The sequence below is a fragment of the Sinocyclocheilus anshuiensis genome, unplaced genomic scaffold, assembly GCF_001515605.1.
Source record: "Sinocyclocheilus anshuiensis isolate Anshui unplaced genomic scaffold, SAMN03320099.WGS_v1.1 scaffold423, whole genome shotgun sequence".
NCBI lineage: Eukaryota > Metazoa > Chordata > Actinopteri > Cypriniformes > Cyprinidae > Sinocyclocheilus > Sinocyclocheilus anshuiensis.
The window spans coordinates 1,435,421-1,462,052 of NW_015549610.1; the positions used below are offsets into that span (position 1 = coordinate 1,435,421).

Below are 26,632 nucleotides of genomic sequence, written 5' to 3' on the forward strand. Positions count from 1 at the left end.
GGCTTAAAAACAGCGGTTGTAAAACCCACTTCCCTGGGATGCCAAAACAAACGGTCTTTGGCGCTAAAAGCCGCCAAATGAGTGCACGTTACGGGTGTCGTTCGCCTCATGTGTTCACGGTGCGGCGGAGATGAATGTTGAGCAATCATTCAGGGGCGACGATCGTTGGTGAACGTTACACATAAACGGATTTTAGTGGAGTTGGATAGCCGTAGGTCACGCTACCCACCCCCACATGAAGATAACGTATCGAGACAGATACACGCAGAAGGACTATTTGCATTTCAGTTGACAGACTGCACTTTTACAGCCAAGAGAAATGGGCTCACGAGAAATGCGCGTATTATTTGGAGCGCGATGATTTCACACCCACAGGCTGCAATAAACTTAATGAGGCTTATTATTGGTTTAAATGCATATAATCAGTATTAAACGTATTTTCAACTATATATATTTATTCACGTATCCTTTGGGTGAAAACGATATAAATATATAAAAACTTTTAATACATATATATTGAAATAAATAACGATACACAAATATAACGTTAATTTATTAATTCACTCATTAATTAGTAAATTAATAAATATGTGACTTAATTTTAAATATTAAATAAATCACAAAATTAAAAAAAATATGACTGACTGGGCTGGGTTTTTTATTTAGATATTAAATATTTAAATTAAATATTTGCAGGTTAAGTTTTCCTGTGTTTTTATGTATTTGCAACAAATGTTATTAAACATTTATTTTGGTATTTTATTTATTTATTTTTTATTTTTTCACTTTTACTGAAGTCTTTAAAAGATAAAAAAAAGATACTTGGTTTAAATCTTTATACCAGAATAAAATCAATTATAAATATGCAGAATAAAAACATTTCCTTTTAGTCCCAGAACAACTATGCTTTTGTATGTTCTCAGTAATCAATTCATTTATTTTAATGTGAATTAAAAGTAACTACTAGGATCATCCTGACCTTTGATAGGGCCTTTTCCATGTTTTTTTTTTTCATTAGCTATATTTTAGTTATAGTGATTTAAATGCATTTAGCCTTTAAATAGCTACATTTTGTTGTAAAAGGAATTACATTTCCCTAAAATCTTTTTTAAGAATCATTAGCCTGTGAAAATCATTGCATTGGTTCCATTCTGAACAATTCAAGTGAAGCTGGACATGGTTTAAAATAATAATAATATTTTCCTGTTTACTTTGCTTGTGTCCAGAGTTTCTAAGCTTTCACTACACTACGGAGAACAGGATGTGAGCTGACTTGACCAGGCCTGCTAGAGATATCAGGAAATGAATAACACGGGGTAATAAAATGAACAAATACATACAAGAATTGTAAGAAAATGCCAAGAAAATATATTAAGACTAGTCTACAACAGCCTGGAAGTTTAACAATGCAAAATGAGGATGCCAGCTTCGAGTTGTGGGTTTGCAAAAAAAAGAACAAGGAAAGGGAAGTTGGGGGTGGTGTCTCCATACAGAGAGTAAGCTGTGTGTTAGGGCCATGTGGTCTGGTGGGGAGATAAAGGCATCTGGGACTATGGTTTCTGTTTCCAATTTCCGAAAATCACATTAGCATCATTAAATATGGTTTAGTCAGAATTGCTGCTGCTGTCTGTAGACAGAATAATAAAATGTTACTGGTTTAGAAATTAGTATAGTATCCATATCAAGCAAGCAATATTTTCAATACATACAGATTAGATATATAAAACAAACCTGACTTATCTTTCTTAAGTCAATGACAGTAAATCAGTAACAGTAAATCAACCTTAGATCCTTATGGAGGTCCATGAAAAGGTCATCCTGAGATAGTACTATAGGTATAGTTTAAAATATAAATACTAATACTAAGCTGATTCTCTCTGGTCTTTTCTGAATAAGCTATTGTTTAGCTGTGTGGCCGGCTGGTCATCCAGCTTGATTAGCTGAAAAGTGCCCAAAAATGCTCTAAAATCAGCCAACAGACCAGGCTGAGACCAGCTATAAACCATCTGGTAAAGATATTTTCTTTTCACCAGTGCAGGCTTGTTCAAATTGAATCGATGTTAAATTAAATATAAAATGCAGCTTTGAATGCCAGGCTAATTTGAACAAACACTATCTGAATATTGTCATATGTCTGATAAGCTACTGTGTGTTTGTGTATGGACAACATGGCTCATAGACCGGCGTTTCTTCGCATGGCCACTAGAGGACAGTTAGTAGTGTCAACGATAAAGCGACATCGACAGCTAAAGTTGGCCAATGATTCCTCATAAGACTAGTAAAACGACAACAAATAACATGCTAATGTGTGTGATTTGTAGGCGTTCCCACGATATGCGAGTAAAGGACACAGAGTGTATTAAACTATTTTATACCTTCACATTACCTTGTGAATTGGTCACCGATCGCTCTCAAATAAAGTTTGTTGAAAATCCCTTCTTCTAGTCCTTCCTGTTTGCAAAGATGGAGGCAGAGGGAATGTTGGCCCCGCTGTCACTCTCTGCTGAGTTTGAGGGGTATGTCTTTATGATCATAGATATGATTTGATGCTTCACCGTTGACGTCGTTTATATGAAAATAGGTTACGGCACGAAATGTATCGTCTGTTTACATGTTGTTCGGTTATAACGAATGAATGCTGCGTTTAGTCAAATAGGCAGGTCTTACAATCTTGTCAATGGCTGTGTTTCAAAACAACCCATTGGTATGCCTGCCTTAACAGCATTTATTTGCAACATTGGCAGTTTAAAGTCATGCACTGTCGAAACTCGCATATAATGCCTGTCTAGAAATGCAGTCTGTAGTTGACAAACCAGCTTTCGAGACGCATTCATTTCAGTGGCCATGCCGCTGCTGGATGTGGATGTAATGACATCCATTATTATCACCTAGTGATGGACTTTGACTTATTCCTCAAGTTACTAGTGCTAGTGAAACCTATTTTTCTGAATCACACAATTTACGTCTAAAATGTTTAATATTCCCCATTTCTAGGTCCTTTGCCTATCTGACTGTGAGAGACAGACTCCCAACCATACTCACAAAAGTGATAGACACGTTACACCGCAATAAAGACAATTTCTTCAAAGAATATGGAAAGGTATATATGATCTTTGCTTTTTTTTTTTTTTTACATTTAGCAGTGTTATAGTTTCATGTTATTCATAAAATAAAACAGCCTGCCTGTACTTGTTTTCCCAGATTTAACTTCTATACAATGTGTTTTATCAGGAGGGGATCCAGGCAGAGAAGACGGCCATCTCCTTCCTGTCCAAGCTGAGGAATGAACTGCAGACAGACAAACCTGTGCTGTCTCTGACTGATAATGCTGAGGACTCAGAGGCCTGGAATGAATACATGCGAAGACAGCAGGACCTGATGGAAGACGGGAGGCCTGTCAGCTGGTTCAAGTCACCATGGCTCTATGTGGAGTGTTACATGTACCGGAGGATCCAAGAGGCTCTGTATATGAAGTAAGGCAAATCAGCTTACGACCATACATTGAGCAATCAAAAATTCAGTGAAATTATTACTGTGATTATTTTCACAGTTTACACAATTTAATTAAAAGTCAAAATATCGTAAAGTTTAACTGAACTTCATCATTTAATAGTAAAAAATCAACTTTTTTCTATATAATTTATTAATGATATACTCAATCATTAAATAAGTAGTCATCTTAGTCTTCAAATGGACACATGGTCATATGGCATACATTAATTTACAATTAAAATGGTATTAATTAGGTATTTAAAACAAGTTAAATTAATGGGTAAAATCAGCAATAAGAAAGAAAGTTATTTTAATAAGAGAACAGATTTATAACAGGAAGACCACTGAAATATGTACAGGTCTAAATGAATTTAAAGGTATGGCTTGCCTTAGAAATGCTATAGTGTTGCAATTGATGAAATAGTTTACATAATTTTTAGAGCCGTTGTAAATTAAAGGCACTGATGGTCATTTAAAGCGCTATCTTAAATGTGCTTTAAATATTTTTGTAATCAATAATAGTGATTTAATAATTAACCAAGATTAATTGTACTCTCCATGTTGCATTGGTACATTTTGAATTGTTTAACTGACGTGTTTCATTTTGTTTCCAAAGTCCACCGATGGATAAGTTTGACGTGTTTAAGGAGGGAAAGACGCAAAGCTTCTTTGAATCTCAACAAGCCATTAAATCCCTCTGTACATACCTTCAGGAGCTCATCACTAACATGGAGAACATGACTGAGATTCAGCTGCGAGACAACTTTCTCAAGTTACTCCAGGTTAGTGTCTCCGTGATCCTAGCTGCAGCGTATAATGATCCCTTCCATTAAAAACAATTGTTATTGGGACATTGTTTATATGACATCAGAACACAACATCAAAAACTAGGAAAATCATCTTGTTTGCATGGAGATGGAAGATTCTAAGTGAATTCAGTGAGCCATAAGCTTAAAGAGTCACATCTTTAATTTAGAACAGAGAATCTTGTTACCCGAATGACATCCAGTTTGTGGTGCCAAGTAACATGCCTAGGGGTGGCTACTGTTTTCAGCATGCGCTTGTGTACTTTATTGATATTACACAGTTGGTGATAGCATAATGCCACATAATCTGGTTTACTGTGTGTTTTGAAGGTCTCTCTGTGGGGAAACAAGTGTGATCTGTCCATCTCTGCCGGTCAGGACAACTCTCAAAAGTCCAGTCCCATCGATTCTCTTCCTGATTTCCAGCGCTTCATCCTAGTGGATGACTCCAGCATGGTTTGGTCAACGCTGGTTGCTGCTCAAGGAGCCGGATCCTCTGGGATGAAGCATGCCAGAGTGGACATTATTTTAGACAATGCTGGTTTTGAGCTCGTTACCGATCTAGTCCTTGCTGACTTTCTTGTTTCTGCCGGACTAGCCAAGCAAATCCGATTTCATGGCAAGTCCATCCCGTGGTTTGTCTCAGACGTCACCAAACAAGACTTTGAGTGGACCATCATGCAGACCATGGCAGCCAATCACAAGTGGATGTCAGCCAGCAGTGTCCAATGGAAGCATTTCATGAAGGAGGGTACATGGTCTTACCATGACCACTTTTTTTGGACCTTACCCCATGAGTTCTGTGACATGGCGATGGATGCAGCTGATCTCTACAGCACTCTCCAGGGCTCTGATCTGATTCTCTTCAAAGGAGACCTTAACTACCGGAAGCTTACTGGAGATAGGAAATGGGAGCACACGGTTCCGTTTGATCAAGCGCTGAGGGGGTTCCAGCCTGCCCCTCTCTGCAGTCTCAGGACACTGAAGGCTGATGTTCAGGTGGGCTTAAAGCCAGGCCAGGCCGAGAAGCTCAGCTCTCAGGATCCAGACTGGATGACTAATGGCAGATATGCAGTGGTTCAGTTTTCCAGTCCATGCAGAGAACAGTAGGGTCATTTTTAAAGAAAAGAGAGTCCTCACTAAAGAGGAAATTGCTGAGAAGAAAGAGATGAAGGAATAAAATGCACTGAAGATGCTGGTTTAGTTGCCAATATGCCAAACAAATGTTTTGTTGTTTTATCTTTGCTTGTATAACAGTTGTTTCGGTTGGAAGCAAATCACGTAGTGAATCCTACCGATTGTGCATATCAAACACTGAAATTAATCTTAACCTAAATAATGTCCTTGTTGACCATCTCTTGAACACAGTATAAGATGTTCTGTTTGCACTGCTGATCTGTATTGTGTAGAAGTACAGTTACTTAAAAATACAGATGTAAACATGGCAACAACAAAAAAAAAATCATATGAATCCATACATGTGTTGTTTAGTATGATACACAGTAAATAAAAAAGATACTGAACCTGAATTTTAACTTCTAGTTAAATGCTATTGACCAAAACACCTTCAGAATAGTGAGAAAGGTATATGCATTTGGGCTAAAAATGTGCAGTATATAGATCTTTTTTCTTTTTTCTTGTTCAAATGTTCTAAATTATGGGCTTTGCATGGAGTGCATAATTGAAAATAACCAATTAAAGAAAACTCTTTTTAATAAAACAATTCTAGTAGTGTAATGTCAACATGGAATTTATGAGGAGGGATTTGAATGTAAAGGGATTTGAAGTGCCGTCCAATGTTTTATTATTATTTTATTTTTAATTTTAAACAAAGCACAAATTCACAATGATTTACTAACGTCATCATAAGGAAATACGTTCTGCTTTCTGGCTGACAAAAAACATACTGACCATACATATCTCAAGAGAGTTATTGTTTACAGTTTGGATTGACTAGCACTTTCAAAGCAAGTTTACCAGGTTTTCCAGTGTCTGTTGGGATGAAAATTGCACCATGATGATTTCTTTTAGTTTATTTATGAGCATGCTGGAAACAGATGCTAGTCAGGATACCGTGTTTATGTACTCACACTTGTTAAAATGATAACTGTTTTGAAAACTGAATGCCACTGAATAAAGTTTAGTATGGAGCCAGAATGATCTCAATAATAATTCACGCAAAAGACGCGATGCACACATGCGTAACCCAATTCACATGCATAAGAAATATTACACGTGCACAGTATATATATATATATTCACAAAAACCAATTAAAATGCACAAAATAAGAATATATATTCATAAAATACGTTTCACAAATGCAAAACCCAATTCACAGAGGTACAAATGTGTACAAAATTTTTGAATGTTAAAAATGCACGAGTTTATCATGGGCTGTGAATGTGAATCGCCTTGGATTTGTGCGTGAATTTTGAGACTGTCCTGGCAGCGAGCTCCTCCCACGCGGGACACTCATACTCTTTAGCCAATCAGATTTGACCCTGTCTGATTATTAATTTATTAAAGTTTTCTGAATACTTTGGGAATAACATGTCCATGAAATGACCTGATCACGATTAATTGCAATGTGCCTGTAACATGAAATATGAATTGACAATTATGGAGTACAAACGTAGCACAGTTGAATATGTTTCTCACATAGGTCTGAGATTGGCTTGATACCAGTTTGACGCTGTGCTAGAAGTTCACCAGTATTTAAACCTCAGTTACACTGAATGGCTGGTATAGTGTCCAATTTAGTGTCTTTAGCATTATTTTAAAGTAAATTTTATGGCTGAATGATAATTGTATCCGTGTAATACATCATGTGAAAAGTCAATTAATCAAATGTTTAAGATCCAGTCTTTCACTATCTCTTTCTGTCAGGACGTGCCAGGTTTTGGTCTGATATTCAAAGCAATTAACACCGTGGCATGTTAACTCTTATATTTTTACAAGAGATGCAGATACAGAAAGCATGAGATAAAGTGATAAAAGAACTGAATAAAGATTACTAAATAATCTTTGTTGCATTCTTCTTTATGATCAGTCTTTGTCTGACCAGCATAAATTCCACAACTATTACCAAGCACATACAACTGCTGCTTACCAAAATCGTCTTGTGATGTAAAAATCTTTGAGATTACAATACACAACACAACATAAGAATAACATTAACAACGGTTAATCACAGTAATATAATATGAAAAGTAAATGAATGTTGATTACATTAATAAATTAATACATAAAGGTGATGTAATTAGTGTGTACTAATTGAACACTGCATCCTGTTGCACAAATGGGAAGTACAAATATCCCGTTGTTCATACACCGAGTTCTCATGTGGTCTATTCATCACGCTATAGTTATGAAGGCAGGGTCAGCGCTAAGTGGCAGCTAGGCTGGACATTGGCCACCGAGTGTTAGTGAACAAAAACAGGGCAATGAGTATAATCCCTTTCTTCATTTTGGCCAGACATTGTGGCTAACACAAGACAGCTGCATTTTTGGGAACACTGTCTGTATTCATAGCAGCCTCTGGCTTACATTATTCTAAACGACCGATTTAACTTCCAAGTTTTAAGTAAACATGCAAAAATAAAACGATAAACCTTTACTTGGCTAGTTAACTGAAATAAAGCGATCAACTGCACTTACCTCTGCTAAATCATAACTTGAACGGTGGTCTCGCGCTGATGACGTCAGCATCCAGGTAGGCACGCCCAGGGCACGCGATTCATACGCCCACAGTGGGTTATGATTGGTCGACTGACAGGCTCAAATCTGATTGGCTAAAGACTACGCTGGCAGAAGTGTTCCTGGTGTGGGCTCATGCTGCTTGTTGACCTATCCTTTGAGAGCGCAATTTGTTTACTTTCACAGTATGTTTTGTGTGTGTGTGTGTGTGTGTGTGTGTGTGTATGCTTCCTGGGAATCCAAGGAGCCGTGCCTCCATTCTACAGAGCAAAGAAATTAGTCAAAAAAAAAAAAACTCACAAAGAATTGATGTTACGTAATAATCACGTGAACGCTATCTTTTTGTGTTTAGGGGTCAGCGGAGGACTGTGTACATGCTGTTTTTCCTGAAAATCAAGGCCATGGGTTTGGTCTTTGAACTGTTCTAGTTCTCTTACAGCAAGAGCTAAGCTCAAAAGTAGACTTAAAGATTTCAGCTGGCCTTGTTTTTTATTTAGTGCGTTGTTATCAGAAACCTGCGGGCAGCAGATTGAGACGCGTACACTTTGCATACATCATGCACACTGCATCACATAAAATGTTATCAATACAGTTTGTTTAATTATCAGCTCTATTTTTGTAAAAGTAGATAGCTAATAGTCAGCATGTTTTAATTTAATGCATTAGCAGCCATTTTGTTTGAGGACAGTGCTGCATATATTTTAATTAGAACAACAAATTATTATAAAAAAATATATATATCCACTACTTGGGATTGTCCTAAATTTGTAAGATTCAGTAAGATTTTTTAAATGTTTTTTAAAGAATTCTCTCTTCCCACAGAGGCTGGATTTATTTGATCAAAAACAGGCTACAGTAAGAGTGTAATATTGTCAGATATTATTACAATTTAAATGTTTTTTTTTATTTTAAAACCTTTAAACTGTAATTTCCTGTGATGGCAAATCTGAATTTTAAGCATCATTACTCCAGTCTCAGTGTCACATGGCCCTTCAGAAATCATTCTAATATGCTGATTTGGTGATGTTGAAAACAGTTGTGCTGCTTCATAATTTGGTAGAAACATTGATACTTTTCCCCAGGGTTCTTTATGTTTAAACTTATGGCTGAAGTTTAAATGAAGAAACTTTTTTTTTTTAAATAGAACTCTTTGTAACATTACTGAACAATTTATGCACCCTTTCTGAGTTAAAATAATGTATGTATTAGTGTATATTTTAGCACACATGCAGTTAGACAGAATTACTGTCAGTAAAAAATATGTTATAATAATGTTCCTTTTTAAAAAGGGAAATCAAAACTCAATTACTCAAGTTTCCAACGCAGCATTTAATAAAGAGCACCGACACCTACACACTTTCCATTTCAGCTTTAAATAGCTGCCAGTACAGAGAAATTATTAGGATCAAACAGACTTGTTTGTCCCTTGTGAGCTGAACAATATTTCATTCCCTTATTTAACCTTTTGCAAAAATCTTTCAACAAATGTAATCAATTCTCTGAAGTATAATTTCCGATGGGGACAGCATATAAAGTGGTTTTAAAACACATCACCTGTAAAATCCAAAGGGTTTGGCAAGTGAATCAGGCGGTGACCTCCTATCTCTTGTTTACCTGGTTGCCATGACCTGCTCTGAAGAGTGACTGCCAGTATCGACCTGGCTGTCTTTAATTTGTTTACCTCCTCTTTTTTTTTGTCAGAACCACAGACAGTGAAAGCAAGAAGGACACAGGAAGTCAGAGATACATCAGCGAGGGGATGCACCCAGTCTACTTGTGATGTGGCTAAACTTATTAATCAGAGGACTGGTTTGAATTTTGGTAAGGACTACTTAATAACTCATTCTAGTCTTTTTAGTTTCCACAAGAAACAATATTCCATGTCTATTGCTCTAGTGGTTTATAGCCTAATCAAGCATTTCTTTCTATTATTAGTAGTTTCAGTTGAGTTTCCTGTCCTCTCTTTCCTGTTTAATAGAAAAGCACCTCACATCAGACTTGACATCTTGTGCAGTTGCTCGTATTTTATCCTTCCTTAAGTGTAATATTTAAGGCTACAACAAGGAATTTTTGTTAGAATAGTAGTTTTAGATACTGAAAAAAAGAAAGAGATGGAAAATATAAAAAAGGGTATTTTAAGAAAGAAAGAGATGGAAAAGCAGCCTCACATATGTATCTTAGAAAAACATCACACTTTGTCCTTTCAGCTCAAGGCGGACTGGAGGAAAGAGGAAGGTATTTTTTATTTTTTAGGAAGGAGTAGGCAGAACAGCGGGGCGGAAGCAAACAGAACAAGGGGGAGAGAGTTTGAGAAAGACAGTGGGAGGTAAAAAAAAAGACAGCTTAAAAAAGACAAAAACGGTCTTTTGGTGGTTGCTTATGAACAGATAGTACCTTAAGTCATGCTGGCTGCGTGTGTGTTTCCATGGTGATGTCTGGAGGGCAGACCAGCCAAGAGGCTGCTGGTGCCAGGCAGCGACGCAGGACCAGCCCGAGACCGGAGAGAGAAGACCTGGAGGGACTTTCCTCACCACCCACTGCCCACAAACTCTCACCCATGTACCCTAAGGAGGAGCACAGCACGGGGGGGATCAGTTCCTCTGTCAACTATCTTGATGGAGCCTATGAGTTCCCAAACCCCACACAGACCTATGGCACCTCGTCACCCGCCGAGCCTGCCTCGGTTGGATACTACCCAGCTCCCCCGGACCCCCACGCGCCCCCTGCTGAAGAACATCTGCAGACCTTAGGCACCGGATCCGGCAGCCCTCTCATGTTTGCACCCTCCAGCCCTCGGTTGTCCCCGTACCTGAACCATCATGGGGGACACCACTTGACCCACCAGGTGTCTTGCTACCTGGACAGCCCTTCTTGCACCGTCTACAGGTCAGTTCAGCTTTAAATACCAGCTTTGGTTGTGGTCATGTTTTGGACACTTTTGTAAGTGAAGAATTCAAACTAAAGTTTTGAATGAACAATTTACAAGTTCATGAATTTATTATACACAACTTTAAGAGATATATTGGATTTAAGACATTTTATAGACATTGAAAATGTTTCTTCTCTCTTAACATCAAGTTTCTATTGCCATTTTCATGGTGAAATCCAGGTTAAAATTAAAAAGTAAATATAATAGAAAAAAAAACGATATAAGATGTTTAAGATTATAAAACAGACATGAAAATATTGCCAGGTGTCCAGTTAATCAGATGAGGTGGTTCTGGAGGTAATTTACACCAGATTTCTGATTCATCGAGGCATAATATTTGGTTTAGCACTCAAATCTTGCTTGGATACCTGCTTACCAAGGTTCATTTTTACTAACAACACCTTACATAGACAAAGCCTGGTGAAACAATTCTGGCACATTTTGTGAACATGTTTAATTTGGAAACAAACCATGACTAATTGATGTAATAAATTGAGTACCATTATTAGCCAACACTTGAACATTTAAACTAAACTTTTTGTTTTTTTTTGTTTTATAATATTTCAATATTATTGTTTTTCTTGAGTAAACATCTTTTTAATGTGCCTAATGGGTTATGGCTATAGATTTGTGGGTTGTGTATGACCAACATTTAATGCTAGATGGTCATGATGGCATTTGTTTTCTTTTTGAATTGAAGAACGAGTATTACTTCATATTACAGTGGTTTACACATTTTTTCCCCCCTGCAGGACACGTTGAGTGCTCTCTGACTAATTATGATTTGTTTTATTTGTTGTTATTTTATGTTCTAGGTTTGTGCTGTTAATTATTAGAATTTATTGACTTCTTGGAAAGAAGAAGGTTAGGATTTTTAACATTTGCAGAGCCTCTGATCAAATTCTGTCTCTAGACCTTGAGGAAAGTACAATTAGTGAAAACAACAGTGGTACTGTCTGAACACACAGGGAGTACTTTTTTATTTTTTTTTTATTTTCAGAAGAACTGAAAGGAGATCTGGTACAGTTAATGGATTAATAAAAAAAATGCAGCACGTGTTGAATAAACTATTATTAGTAAAGCCTAATGTTTAAATTTGTTGTTTACTTCTGACGGATGAGAATATTAATTCATCCACTGCTTTAGGCTGCTTGGGGACCCCAGTTGTCATCTGATGACATTGGACAGCACTGCAGTTCATTTTTGAGGTTATGCAATAAATCTGTTGGACATCAGAATTAAAGATAAAATATTTACAAACACTAGAACAAGAGGTCAGAAGGAAATGGGGATGGTCACACTTGTCCCGTTTGCAGTCACGTACACATTCTCCTTGGAGATTACAAATTTGTATCTAAAGATATTTTATATACATATAAAATATCTATAATTTATATTTAGTTATTTATAAGAATGCACAGTTTTATGGTACCATATCGGTTATCGGACGATATTAGGGATCATTTTTTAATTATTATTTCCCATATCTGCCATTTATTTTAACATTTATATGCTCATTTTGAAGTTCATCTTAAATCATGTTGTGTGGCCTAAATTCACTTGCAACTTTTAACCTAACTGATTTTAGATTTTATTGTTTAATTTTTAACGTATTTAGATAAAATAGAATCGATTTTAATATCTACAATAAGATAGAAGAAGACATAGGCCAGAATTTAAATAGCTACTGCTGCAGGAAGCGTGAATGACAACCCATCAGTCAGTTATCCTGGTTTCTATCATCATCCACTCTATCTTGACATCTTCCCCTTTTCTGTCTGTAGGTCCAGTGTTGTGTGTTCTCAGCAGGCAGGTGCTGGTTTGTGTGAGGAGCTGTGCAGTGTCACTGACAGACAGGAGTTGTACTCCGGATCAAGAGCCGCAGGAGGGTTTGATTCCGAGAAGGAGACGCGCTTCTGTGCGGTGTGCAGTGACTATGCGTCTGGCTATCATTATGGAGTGTGGTCCTGTGAGGGATGCAAAGCTTTCTTCAAGAGAAGCTTTCAAGGTAGCCAGTCTGTTACACGCACAGTCTTGCTTTTCTGAATATCAGCGTGACTATGATTCTGCTACAAGTTTTGTTTTAGTGTTTGCGAATGAATCAGTTCAGTATATTATTAAATACCACTTTGAAAGAAAGCCACTGTCGCCACCTACTGGCGTATCGATGTAAGAAAGAGTCCCCTAAAATATCTACCAAGAATGCACAGACAGAAACTTTTTTTGAGTGGGGAATTGCTTAGCTTGAGTAATGCGCAAAATAAATAAATAAATAATTAAAAATACAGACGAAAAATAAAGAAACTCGAGCGCAACGGGCAAACACGTCTAGCCTAGCGCATGCATGTTTACATAGAAAAATGATGGAAAACGCGTTCTGTGTTAAGTAAACAACCCCTCAGTTCTTTTAAATCACCACTCAGTCAGTCAAATTCGAGGAACTATTCGAGGTAATAATGGTAATTTTAGAAGACCTTTCAGATTTACTTAATTATAAAACACTTTATAATCTATAACATTTATTAACAACTTATTTAATATTTTCTCTAAACCTTCTTGTAGGCTATATTAAGACAAGCACCTGCAATTATGGCCAAATTAAAGATATGTTGTGTGTGAATTTCACGTTATAATGTAGGCTAAGCATCATTAATGACTCCTTGTGTTTAATAAAATAAAAAAAGCCTGATTAGTGAAATTAAAGAATGATTTAATAAAAAAATGAGAATGATTAGTGTCTCTAATTGGCCAGTTTAGCTAAGGCCTCAAAAAACTTCTTATTTACTGGTACAATATTGCATGATTTGTAGATTTAGTTTACACTTTGCAAAAATGTTTGCAGTTAGTTTTTAATATTACATTCTTAAGGGCTCTACACTTACATTTCTTTTCAGGAGCACTAGTGCTCCTACTTAAAAAAAATACAAATAAATTGGAACAGACACCTTCTGGTCAATGACAGAAATTAACCTTCCCATTGATATTTGACTACTTTTTTTTTTTACTTTTGTAATGCCATTTTTCTAACTTTATTAAATGTATGTCATCTTTTGTGCCAAAAATTTAGATTTATAAATTATTCTTAAAAAAATTTAATTAAACATTAAATTACATTAAAATAATAAGATGCAATCAGGAAGAATAAGTTACCAGTCAAATGAAATCAGAATCAACAATTCATCTTTGCATGGCGCAGAAGAGCACAAATGTGGCATTAAGGAATATTTACAGAATTTTTGACAAGACTCAGAGGTGGCATTAATGCATCTCATAATAACAATGTTATGAGATTAATGTTTTAAATATAAAGTTTTGAATATAGAAATTTAAATGATTAAATGACTCAATTTATACTTTAAAAATGAAACTGAAACCGCCAGTAGGTGGCAGCAAGTCACTGTCTTTGTCACTGAATCATTCATTCAATCGATTCGTTCAAACGGCTGATTCATTTAGGAACGAAGCAAGTGACTGTCTTTGTGAATGGATAATTGAATCATTGACTCACTAGATTTGTTCAAAAACAAAGATCCATTCATAAACGAAACAGCGCTGTGGCAAAGACTATAGGTAGATGCTCAGTGGCTCAGCTGTGACTGTTTTTGAACTATATTTTTGTTGAGCAAAATAGACAACAGTGTTCCTAAAATGTAAGTCACTTAATTAACGCCTATTAACTTTTGTATAAAATCACAAATGTATAAAACTGTTGTATAAATTCAATTTCACATTTGCAAACTCTCTTTATAATCATTAAAAGCTGTTACCCTCCTTAGTTCATCGCGATCTCACAAACCTCCATTTTAATGCATGACGCTCTCTACACTGCACACTGAATCTATTATTTACATCGTCTCTACACTTTGTTTGTTACAATGAATGACAAAAACTTTAGTCTGCTTTCACGATCTGTGCTGTGAGGAGCAGCACGCGCAATGATAGAGAAGCATTTCTATTGGCTGCAGTCTGCAAGTATTATGGCAAAAGACTGCAAAACACAGCGCTACGTTTATATGCAGAACTGGGTCTTTTGAATGGATAAAATATAGAAATCACTTTAATTTCCAAATAAACCTAAACAGTTGGAAGTGAAACGCCGACCCCCCTCGAAATTCACGTGCTGGCAAAAAGAAAAAGAGGCCTAATTCGATTTTCCTTGATTTTCTAATAGTCATTTTCAAGTCAAGGCCTTACGCTTCCAAATACAATTTCAAATGTGTGAATGCATGCCACAGATAATCATCCTTACATGCTCCCTACTGCCCTTCCTTTTAAAGCTGATAGAAAAAGGTGAAAATCAAAGTCTCCCATGTGCTAGATCTGATGAGAGGCTGCCTGATATGTACAATGGAAGCACACAGATGTTTCTGCTCGCACCTTATTTGCAGTTCTGTATTGCGTTGGAAGGGGGTGCAGATCTGGGTGGGTTTGGTGAAATGAGAGGCCGGGTAGATGTTTTGAGCTTGACCTTGACATGCAAGCGCCTGATGAGCGCTTTCCTGGGGCAGGTAACTGCTGCTGACTTTAACTGCCATTCTGGTGAGGAAAACGGAGCAGAAAACTGGAGAAAAATTGCTGTGTGTACCAGACAAATGGGTTTTAGGACACTGTATGAGGGGAATTACAGTAAGAGAGTGTAGAATGATAGACAGCCAAGATGTTTAGGAGAGACAGACCATCAGGACAGGAAGGCAGAGAGAAGAGCAAATAAATACATTTTGGATTTGGGTTTCATAAAGGATTAAAAAAAAAAAGTAGTCTATGTATAATTTAAGTTGCTTATATACAGTTGTTTTAATATAATACGATCCCAGCAATAAAACAATAGTTACAATGCAGATCCCTATATTCACAGTCTTTAATACATTTTTTAAATAAAAAATGTACTTTAAAGAATCCTGTGGAGCCAGTGCTAAATTAAAGTAAAATCACTTTCACTGTAAAATATATCTAAAATATACATGGTATAAACTGCACATATAATTAATATAATACAAACTACATAAAAACATATTAAAATAACTTGCCCATCAGAAATTTTTTTTTATTGCTGAATCCTGATATACATTTTCCCTGAGTGAGCTGCCATTTGGTGGATACCGTTTTAGGCATTTGTGATTGTTAAAGTGATTTTGTTGAGCAGTAGTTTCAGGGAGTAACCAGAGTCTTTCTAAAGGGCTCGGTGGTGATTTGCTCTCTACAGTTTCCAGGTCATTTGTGCTGGCCACCCAAAATAGCTTATTAACCTAAAATGTGTTTACAACCATTATCTTGTTAACATCCAAATTTTCATATGTTTTGGATTCTCTGTTGTAGAATATGGCATTATGATTATGTGCATGGTTTAATACAGTGGTTTGGATGTCAGTGTGTATGTGTTTTTGTGTAGGTCTGTGACATTTCAGGCTGAGACACAATCATCTAATTTAAAATTTCATTTGGAGTGCTGGAACAGCATGTACCTGCTCTCAGCGCTTAATCAGATCCAAGGCCGTTGATGCGCTGCACTGCACTCTTTGTTGCTTTTGACAGAACAGTATACAGTACAAAGTTAAAAAAGGAAAGCATCTCTGAAAGCTGATCTTAAAAAAGTACTTTACTGTTTAAGCAAGAATTCGAGGGTAAAGCAATGATCAAAAACAAGCCCTACTTCATTTTTCTGCCTCTAGGTCATAATGACTATGTTTGTCCGGCAACCAACCAGTGCACTATTGACAGAAACCGCAGGAAGAGCTGCCAAGCATGCAGACTACGCAAGTGTTATGAAGTAGGCATGATGAAAGGAGGTACATAAAAGATTTCTCTTCCTTTCTCTCTCTTTATGTCTGTCATGATCTCCCACATTTAAAGCAGCATCTAGAGTAGAGTTTCCCCTACTTCTGTCTAGGGTTGGGTAACATTCAGAATTGAATAATGGACTAATATTTAGTTTAGGATTAATATGTGTACATTTGAATAGAATTGGCCACAACAGTGAATGATTACTTTATGTACTATTACTTATTATATACTATTTTATTTATGAAACCTTTTCCATCTTGGTTAATGTTTGTTAATTTCTTTATGTGTGTGTGTGTATATGTGAGCGAGAGAGATAGAAATTAAATAAACATTTAATTTATATTTAATGTATTAAATTATATGTTATATATTTTACTATTTATAATTATTCATATGTAAAATATTAAATACAATTTTGTAATTTGCTTCTACCTACAGGCCATCAGAACTCTAAACACTCTGTAATGCTCACTCACACTCACAAATATGTATACACACACGTATACCTCATGATGATTATTTTCCTTTACAAAGAGCATATGCACTTTAAAAACATACTACACATATTACAGGACTACATTTTTTTTTGTATTATATTGCACTAATGTAAAATGCCTGAGCCTCAACCTAAGTATTTCAATGTGCAAATTGTCACTGACTTTGTACATATGATAAATAAACTTGAAATTGAAAGTATACTTTTCCATGTTAATTGTTTAGGGATAATTCACACTGAAAAAAAAGAAGAAAAATCAAACATCGTTTGAAATACGGAAATAATTCACACTGAAAACAAATACTTAAAAAATCTGACTGGTTTGAATCTGACTAATTCAAACTGGTAGGCTATACTTTAATTCTGCTAAATTGGAACAACTAATTTTGTACTTAATGCACTTAACCCTCTGGTGTTGAAAAAAAAAGTTAGAAAATTTTAAAAATTACTATTCATTGGAATGGTACGAAACTCTGTGACTTTTATGGCAGTCGCTATGTGCCAACCTCCGTAGGACCGCCATAGGAAATAAATGAGAAAAATACGAAAATACAAAGACGTTTTTGTGTGTACAATCTACAAATCAGCCACAATGCAGAAAAAAAGAGCACAGCAATGAAGGGGTGACAAAATTGTGCCTGAAAACACTGCTCAGTAAATAAGGAATACACAGCACTATATGGCTATTACAGGTGATTTTCATTATTATTTGTCCACAAGGTGGAACAAATCTGCCTCAATTCAATGGATTTTAAATACTTTTGCTCTATTTTTAACTTAAATATTGCATAAATTGAAAAATTATATATATATTTTTTATAATTTGTTTTACATTTTATACAGAAAATAGTCCATAATTTAGATATTAATATTAAGTAGTAAAATGAAATACAATCAAAATGCAAAATATTAAAGAAAAAAACATTATTGAAATGAAATAAAATCAGTACACAATTATGGTCTGTTTTGACCGGCGAACAACACAAGTGTGACTCCCAAATGACCAATACCAGAGGGTTACTTGTGTGAAAGTAGTGCTGAAGTCCAACTAAAGATATACTGAAGATCATACAATCCTCATCAATAGTGACATTAAAACACATTTTAGGCTTAATATTAAGAAATATGCATTGTGCACAAGTAGTACTCCAAATAAAATGTAATTATAATTTTTAATCCGTAAGTCTCGAGCGATTTGTCAGTAAATATGTTAATAGATTTGATCTATACTTAATATGAAATAAAATGTATTTTAAATATACTAGGGTGTTCACATGTACTGCACAGTCTTTAATTTTTCTCTGTTGTCAAATAGTTTGAAAATAGGATATAGTAAAAGTAATAATAACCTGCATGTTTTCCATTGCAGGTATTCGTAAGGACCGCGGAGGCCGCGCTATCAGGCGTGACAGGAGAAGGAGCGGTAATGAAGATCGTGTCAAGAGCTACAGTGAGCAGTCTAGCCGCACCGGTCTGAGAACAGCTCCTCTGCAGGACAGGAGAAAGAGCAGCGGTGGTGTGGTCGGTGCTTTATGCATGCCTCCTGACCAGCTGCTGGTGTTGCTTCTGGGGGCAGAGCCGCCGGCCGTCTGCTCACGACAGAAACACAGCCGCCCATACACCGAGATCACCATGATGTCCCTGCTCACAAACATGGCTGACAAAGAACTCGTCCACATGATCGCCTGGGCTAAGAAAGTCCCAGGTAAAACCCTTTCAAAGATCAATTAAAGTTGCTTTAACTGAGAGTGCAACATCAAGGGAGGGGGTTTTAAATCAGAAGGAAGCACTTCTAGGAACAGAACCCCTGGTGACAGCCTTGCCAGTTTTTGTAACCATGGCAAGCAGGTTTTGTCAGCACAGGTGGCAGAGATTCAAATGACAACAAGGTCACAGGCGCAAAGGTAAAGAAGATAGGTGTTATTACAATGATCTGTGCTGCGCCTCAGCTTGATTTGGCCTCCAGCTGAGTTTGCACACATTAAAAGACCTGCTGGGAGTTTTAAGGGAGCCATTATACAGTATCTGATGTTCAGATGTCTTAATTAACCCTCCTCGGAGAAGGAAACAATTGAACTCATGAGATACAGCGGATAAAACCTAAATGTTGTTATATGTGGGTTACAACCCTAAAAATTTCAGGTTCCATAATTATTTACCGGAAGGTGGTAATCATCACTCTTCTAACCCTCCTATACATCATAGAGGAAGATCATTTCAATTATAGGCAAGAAATATGCTGAAGTGGTGAATCATTTTACTAATAGTACTAGTATTAAATGTGATTTGCAACCCATCCTTGTGCTACAGACTTGAATGATACCTCAAATCATGCAGGTTGATGAGAAGAGGTATGCTGTTACTTTCCAAAGTGATGAGTGTCCTAAACCATATCTAGGGACCAGAATATCATAGAGCCAATTAAGTGACTGCCTAGCAACCACCCCTATTACAGCAGCAATAACCACAGAACAGCTGGCCAGAACACAGAATCATTTTGCAGATGCGCCACTGTTATTTTATTCAGAAAAAGTAAAAGTCTATTTTACCTTGTTATTGTTCTTGCTACACAACATACACTACTATTTAAAAACTTGGGGCTGTTAGATTTAAAGAAAAATGTTTTTCAAAGTCTCTTATGATGGGTGCATTTATTTGATTGAACTACAGTAAGAACAGTAATATTGTGAAATATTACAGTTAACTTAAAGTAACTGTTAACTCTACTTAAAGCCTTTACTCCAGTCTTCAATGTGACACGATCATTCAGAAATCATTCCAAATGCTGATTTGATGCTCAAGAACATTTCTTATTACCCTTTAATTAAAATTAACATTATAAATGCCTTTACCGTCACTTCTGAGCACTTGAATGCATCCTTGCTGCCTAAATGTAATAATTTCTTCTAAAGACAAAATTTGACTGACCCCAAATTAGTGAACAGTAGTGTATGAAGCATGAGGTCTCTGTTCTCTCCAGGCTTCCAGGATCTCTCTCTGCACGATCAGGTTCAGTTGTTGGAGAGCTCTTGGCTGGAGGTGTTGATGATCGGCCTCATATGGAGGTCTATTCATTCACCTGGAAAACTCATCTTTGCTCAGGATCTCATCTTGGATAGGTACTGGATGTTCGGCACCTCCTCTTGTAGGCCACTGTAAAATAAGTATTTCCACTTTTTTTGTATACATCCATATTGGAACAACTCATTTAGTGAGGCTATAATAAAACTCGAATCCAATATAATGACTCGCTCTCACTGTTACCATCACATATATTCATCTAGTCAGACATGGAAAAGTGTGCAACCACGCTTTGAGAAGCTTTGAAAACACATTAAATTGTTTTGATTACATTTAGCCTCGCTTGACTGTTAGGAATAATGGAAAAGCACTAACATGCCGTGGCAGAAACCTGCGGGGACACCTGTTATACTCTAATGAAACTCCCGACTTTATTTTAGTCTCAGGCAATCTTACTTGATACTGATGCTGTGAGGGTGATTGTGGGCTTTTCGAGATGTCATACTGACCTGATGCATTCCCTCTGCATGTGCTTATTTTTTGCCTCAATTTCATAAAGAACATTGAGTTGCATGTGGTTTTGTCCCCTTGCAGACGGGATCTGGCCCAGCAGAGGGCCGTGCCTAATAAAATGAGATTGAATGATTATGAAACGAAAACTAGATTGTTAAAAAGGATGTGAACTGTTTATCTGAGTGCCTAGTGCTCCTCTTCAGAAGACCATGTCACAAGTAGATAGTAATTAGGACCCGGTTGGGAACAGGCTCTTTAAAGGGCTTCTGAAGAACAGCGTCATCACTGACAAAGGCAATACGAATCTAATCAAAACCAGCATCCGTAAAAAGTAAAGAGTCGTGAGCTTGGTGGTTTAATAAAGCATCCTGGAGGATGAAGGAGAAAGAGTGAGTAAAAATTTGGATGGGACTGAAAAGATAATATGGCTGAATCAGACAAAGCAAGGACGCTGCTAAGATAGGATAAGAACTGATGAAAGACAAATGAGAGTTTACAGAGAGTCCATTAGAGGTCCAGTCTTTAAGTAAACAGTAAACAGCATATGCAATGTTTACAGCTTCACTAGAGGAGGTGGGGGGGAAAACAGAGCTGTTTTAAGGCACATATCACAGTAAATGGTACAAACAATCTCCCAGCATGGATAAAGTGCAGGTCTACCTCTTTACAGGAGTGAAGGAGAATGTGTCGAGGGGATGGCTGAGATTTTCGACATGCTCTTGGCGACTGTGGCTCGCTTCCGTAGTCTCAAACTCAAGCTGGAGGAATTTGTATGTCTCAAAGCCATCATACTTCTCAATTCTGGTGAGTCTGCAAGTCACAGAGAGTGAAAGAACGTGGCGATTTGAGTACTTTGGAAATAAAATACACTTTGGAGCTTCCAGTGGTATATATTATATTATTAAATGCTCCCTGGAATAATTAATTCCATTACACATGGCCTCATGTTCTGAATACTGTTAAAACATCTTTCTTTCATCTTAGAAATATCGCCAGATTACGTCCAATGTTGTCTTTCCCTGTTGCTGAGAAGTTGATTAACACCTTTGTTTTCTCTCGAATTGACAAATTCTCTTAACATTTTTAAATCTCGCCTTAAAACTTATTTCTTTAGGGTAGCTTTTACTTACATTTTTATATACATTTTATATTGTTTTGATTTCTAATGTGGTTTAAATGTGTTTTTTGCTTATTTTATACATTCTTATATGGTGTATTTTGATGTTTTATTTGTTATGTTAAGCGCTTTGAGAAGTAACATTTAAAAGCACTATAGAAAAATAAAGATTATTATTATTATTTCATTCTGACTGGTCAGTCATGTAGGATCCAATCCACCCACACAATCCCATCAACCTTCAATATGTGATCAAAAACTTAGCAGAGCTATGCTAAGCCAGTAGAATACACTGTAAAAAACACACAAAAAGGTATTTCATTTTTTAGCTTTTTGTTGTATGTAATTAAAACATTTAATGAACAATTAGACAGTATTTACCACAAAATAAACCACTTCAGAATTACACTTCCGTTCAAAAGCTTGGGGTCTGTATGATTTTTTTAAAAATGTTTTTGAAGGAAGTCTCTTATGCTCAGCAAGGCTACATTTATTTGATCAAAAATACAGTAAAAACAGTAATATTGTGAAATATTATTACAATTTAAAATACATTTTCTGTATACATAGTAAATATTTTTGTGGAAAATTTGATCCAGGATTATTTGATGGAAGTGTAAAAAAACAAAACAGCATTTATTTGAAATAGAAATCTTTCGTATCATTAGAAGTGTCTTTAACATGTCCTAGGTGTAACAACCCTAAACATGTCTTAGGTGTCAGTTAATGTAATAAATGCTTTAATGGTTATTGCTTATCTTTTCTGTCTGGTCAGGTGCATTTTCATTCTGCTCCAGTCCAGTGGAGCCCTTGAGGGACAGCTTCATGGTGCAGTGCATGCTGGACAACATCACTGATGCCCTCATTTACTGCATCAGTAAATCGGGTGCCTCGCTGCAGCTGCAGTCCCGCCGTCAGGCCCAGCTCCTGCTGCTGCTCTCAAACATCAGACACATGAGGTAAAGAGCAAATAAGATGATTAACACAAACATCATTTCATACACACTACCATTCAAAACAAAAAGACTGCTTATATTACAGTCATGCACATTATATCTGCTTTCTTTTTTTTGAAAGCAACAGAGGAATGGAGCACTTATACCGAATGAAATGTAAGAATCGAGTCCCGCTGTATGACCTTTTGTTGGAGATGCTAGACGCCCAGCAATTCCATTCTTCAGGAAAGGTGCAGCGACTGTGGGCACAGAGTGAGAAAGACCCCCCATCTACACTCACAACCAGCAGCAGCAGCCTCTCCAGAGGTCCTGGAGCCATGCTGCCCAACACTGCCTTTCACGACCAGAGTCCAGACCCCAGACCCCTGAGCTGTGTAATGCAATCCAACAACTGAAGAATGTGAAGACTGAAGCAGTCAGTGCTGTCTCTCCTTGTGCCTTATCAAAGTCCACTTTAGATTCTGAAAGACCCATCTAGAAAAATGTAAAAACATATCTGTAGAAATGGACAGGTTAAGAACAAGGCTCCCAAACACTATACATCTGTGGTCACTTGATTCATTAGTTTTGAAAGACATTTTGAAAAAGTGTCATACTTGTAAAAAAAAAGAGAAAAAAAAAAGGTCTCTTTGGCCTTTGTGGCACGCTGAGAGACAGATTTATGTAGAAGCTGCTAATTCTTCTTCTTCTTTTCTTTTAATGACCAATGGAGTGACAGCTTTGACGTCACAAACTTACTTAAGCTAAACAAACCAAAAAATTCAAAGGAAAAAAAAAGAGCAGGTGGCTTGTGAAGTACTATACATCATAAAGTAGCATTTCTGACTGACAGCAGATTTGACAGTGGAATGTCAATATAACGTCACCTGTTTTTAGTACAGTAACTTAATAATCCTTGGTAGCTAAAGTTTAAGCTTTAGTTACCAAGGATTATTAAATTACTGTAGTGGTATGTTACCTGAAATGTAGAAGAACCGAAGAACTTCATATTGCAGCATCCGTGTTACACATTTTTCATGTTACTATTATTATATGCATTATAGCAATAACAATAAGTATGTATAATTACAAGCAGCGCTTAATATAAAAAAACTGAATAGAAAATACTTAATATAAAACAAACTGAAAACAGGAGAAAAGTTACTCTTGGAAAAAAACAAGAAAAAAATAAAATTATGTAATATATTCTCGCAATCAGAGATGTATTTATCAATAAAAATCACTGCTCTATTTTTAATGTTAAAGAAGTAATTTTAACTCGCATGGGGGGGAACTGCTCAGTGATTAGTGGTGATATTAGTGGCATCTTTTTGTCCAAAGATGTTTGCTTATTGGTTGGTTAATATGACAAAAATGTTACATCCTATTTTTGCTGTGTTAAAGTGCTGTAATTGGTTTTATGGCCATGTTAATTGACATGTAAATGCTGATTGTTATAAGCATTGTGACAGCTTGAAATGAATAACGGCCTATAATCACTGGTACGCATTCAGTGCAGGAACTGACACTGACTGCCTTACACTAGATTGCCATATTTTTCCTCAAATCTGTGAATGTGTATGCTCATAGTCCAGTAGACTAGTACATTACATTTATCAGCTATTACATTTGATACTTGAATGTTATGATTTGTACAGTATGTTTTCATTTTGAAGGACCTGAATGTGAAAATGTTAATTTGGCTGAATTAATTATAAAGGAAAGAGTACAAAAAAAAAAAAGTAACTTTAAAATGATACTTTTAACTTAACATAATGGGCAGACTAGCAGAATTTTTATATATATATATATATATATATATATTAAATGAAAAGATGTCTTTATTGTCAGCATTAGCAAACTGTACATACATAAATAGGCATAGACATTGTAATCATGTTTTTGTCACACTGTCATTGTCATAACACACAAATTAAGATACAGTCAGTAGATAACGGTAATAAAAAGCACGCGTCTCTCATAGAGCTACATCGGTGACTGTTTTACATTTCTGGAAGAAAAAAAAAAAAAAAGTAACTCCATGCCATAAAATAAAAATGTGAATCGCCATGCAAAATCTTATTTAAATAATATTCAAAATAACTTTTTTCTACAATTTTAAATTAATACAAAAATAAAAATAAAACACTTTCCTTAGCCTAAGCAAATAATTTTGGCAATATTCTTGGACGGTATAAGTGCAGTACCTTATGCTTATGTCAGTGCTATTAAGTACATAATTATATATGATTTCATAGTTTTTCTTCAGTTTCCTTGGGACAGAAACGGTTAACCAGTTTGGCTGTCCAACACTAGTCTACATTGCAATGAGTTCAATAGTACACTGTTTAGTGAAAAATGAAATTAGCAGCATGAACTGTACAGGAACAGGAACAATCAGCTTTGGCTAACACTAGTCCATTCTGTGTCCTGCAGTGTAATATGAAGCAGATGAAGGCATTAGTAAAGTCTCCTCCGCTCATACAGGCGGTGGGCCGTTGGTGTAGCGGAGCATGGGATGAAAAGACCGGGCAAAATTGTTCGTGTTTGCACAACTGTAATCCTGCTCAGTCATGGGCACCAGACAGGTCAGGCCCACTATGAGCAGCAGTAGGAGCTGCAGTGGCAGAGCCACCCGGAGCACTCGCAGCAGAAAGGGCTGGCAGCGAGCCACAGCAGCGCCACCTTGTGACCCGGAGGAACCAGAGAGAGACGAAACGCAGCCAGAAGCGCTGGGCAACCTACAAAACATAAGACATCAGAATGTACGGATAGATTATAATGACACACAGAAATGTTGTGAGTAGCACAGCACTTCTACTATTCAGTTCATGTGAGGGTGATTCGTTTTAAAAAAGTATCCTTTTAAATCAGCGCGGTTATCGTTAACTTAAACTACAACTAAAACTATTCAAAACTGTTGTTGTGAAATAAAAGTAAGAAAATTAGAAATGTTGCTTTGGCAACTAACTAAAATAAGTAAGTTAATGTACTAAAATAACTAAAGTTAAATCTGAAATAAAAATTAAAGCTATATAGAAATAATGACAAAAACAGACAATAAAAATATCAACTAAAATATAAAAGTAAATGGTAATCCAAAATATATAATATGATATAATATTGGACTTTTCTCAACCCAAGGACACTTGCACTGACAACTCAATTCCCATACATATTAAAGCAAATCGTTTTTATAATCTGTCACTGTTTTGGTATTTGCATATATTGATAAAATTAGTCACTCACTGACAGATGTCCATGTTTTATGGACAAACTGCACACATTAAATATTTTGTTTTTGGACAGATTTCACTTCCATCAAAGACAGTTCCATATTTTGTAATACTTCATAATATATTTCATTAAGAAGTCACAACAAACATGATATAATGCTTAACAAATCAGCAGTTCATGTGCATCTAAATATGAATATATGAAGTTTCACAGCATTTCTATCTATTTAATATAAATTGAAAAATACTTTGTTAAGCATTACATACATGTTATGCTTGTTAATGTTGTTAATGAAAGGTATTAGAAAGTTTTACACAATATGGCTGCTTTTCTGTATTTTTGCTGTAAGGCAGAGATGAGTGTGAGAGCATCACAATGAATTGTTTGCACAACAAAATAAAACAATGAAAGCAACCAAAAATTACATGGTCTGGAAAATGACGAATAAATTTCAGTATTTTCACATGGCATCAAGAATGGAGAAAGATTTTGAACATAGTTCACTTCAAAGGACACAAAGTTACATTGTCAGACTCAATATTATGTGCTTGGGGAAAATAACACATAAGATTACTAAGAATCCTTGACTGGGATCCAAAACAAATTCA

The 26,632-nt window shown here is 36.1% G+C and overlaps 3 protein-coding genes across 4 annotated transcripts in view; 2 read left to right on the forward strand and 1 right to left on the reverse strand.

Annotated features, from left to right (window-relative positions):
- The first annotated feature begins 2,363 nt into the window (after positions 1–2,363).
- Positions 2,364–5,749, forward strand: armt1 (acidic residue methyltransferase 1). The gene is made up of 5 exons (XM_016448082.1): positions 2,364–2,516; positions 2,995–3,100; positions 3,232–3,473; positions 4,109–4,274; positions 4,629–5,749. The coding sequence occupies exons 1-5, from the start codon at positions 2,464–2,466 to the stop codon at positions 5,406–5,408; spliced, it is 1,347 nt and encodes a 448-aa protein (XP_016303568.1). The 5' UTR covers positions 2,364–2,463; the 3' UTR covers positions 5,409–5,749.
- Positions 5,750–8,112: 2,363 nt separating this feature from the next.
- On the forward strand, positions 8,113–24,851 carry LOC107659219 (estrogen receptor-like). Its single transcript, XM_016448086.1, is given in 11 exon segments — positions 8,113–8,180; positions 9,697–9,816; positions 10,437–10,881; positions 12,709–12,932; positions 16,594–16,710; positions 18,571–18,906; positions 20,182–20,320; positions 21,406–21,539; positions 22,628–22,811; positions 22,930–23,143; positions 23,146–24,851. Coding segments are annotated over 9 exon segments (1,818 nt in total). The 5' UTR covers positions 8,113–8,180; positions 9,697–9,816; positions 10,437–10,552; the 3' UTR covers positions 23,287–24,851.
- A 54-nt stretch (positions 24,852–24,905) lies between these two features.
- The window catches only part of LOC107659217 (nesprin-1-like), a 99,752-nt gene continuing 98,025 nt past the window's right edge, over positions 24,906–26,632 (reverse strand). For both annotated transcript variants that reach the window (XM_016448085.1, XM_016448084.1), the window contains one exon: positions 24,906–25,528. In XM_016448085.1, the coding sequence (XP_016303571.1) occupies positions 25,267–25,528 (262 nt within the window). In that variant the 3' untranslated portion in view covers positions 24,906–25,266. The remainder of the gene's footprint in view (positions 25,529–26,632) is intronic.

Bases quoted from the DNA above. Each gene is read 5' to 3' on its own strand.
- armt1 (XM_016448082.1), top strand. From the start codon at position 2,464: ATGGAGGCAGAGGGAATGTTGGCCCCGCTGTCACTCTCTGCTGAGTTT. The intron at 2,517-2,994 runs GTATGTCTTTAT...CCCCATTTCTAG, and splicing joins CTCTCTGCTGAGTTTGAGGG to GTCCTTTGCCTATCTGACTG. The intron at 4,275-4,628 runs GTTAGTGTCTCC...TGTGTTTTGAAG, and splicing joins ACTTTCTCAAGTTACTCCAG to GTCTCTCTGTGGGGAAACAA.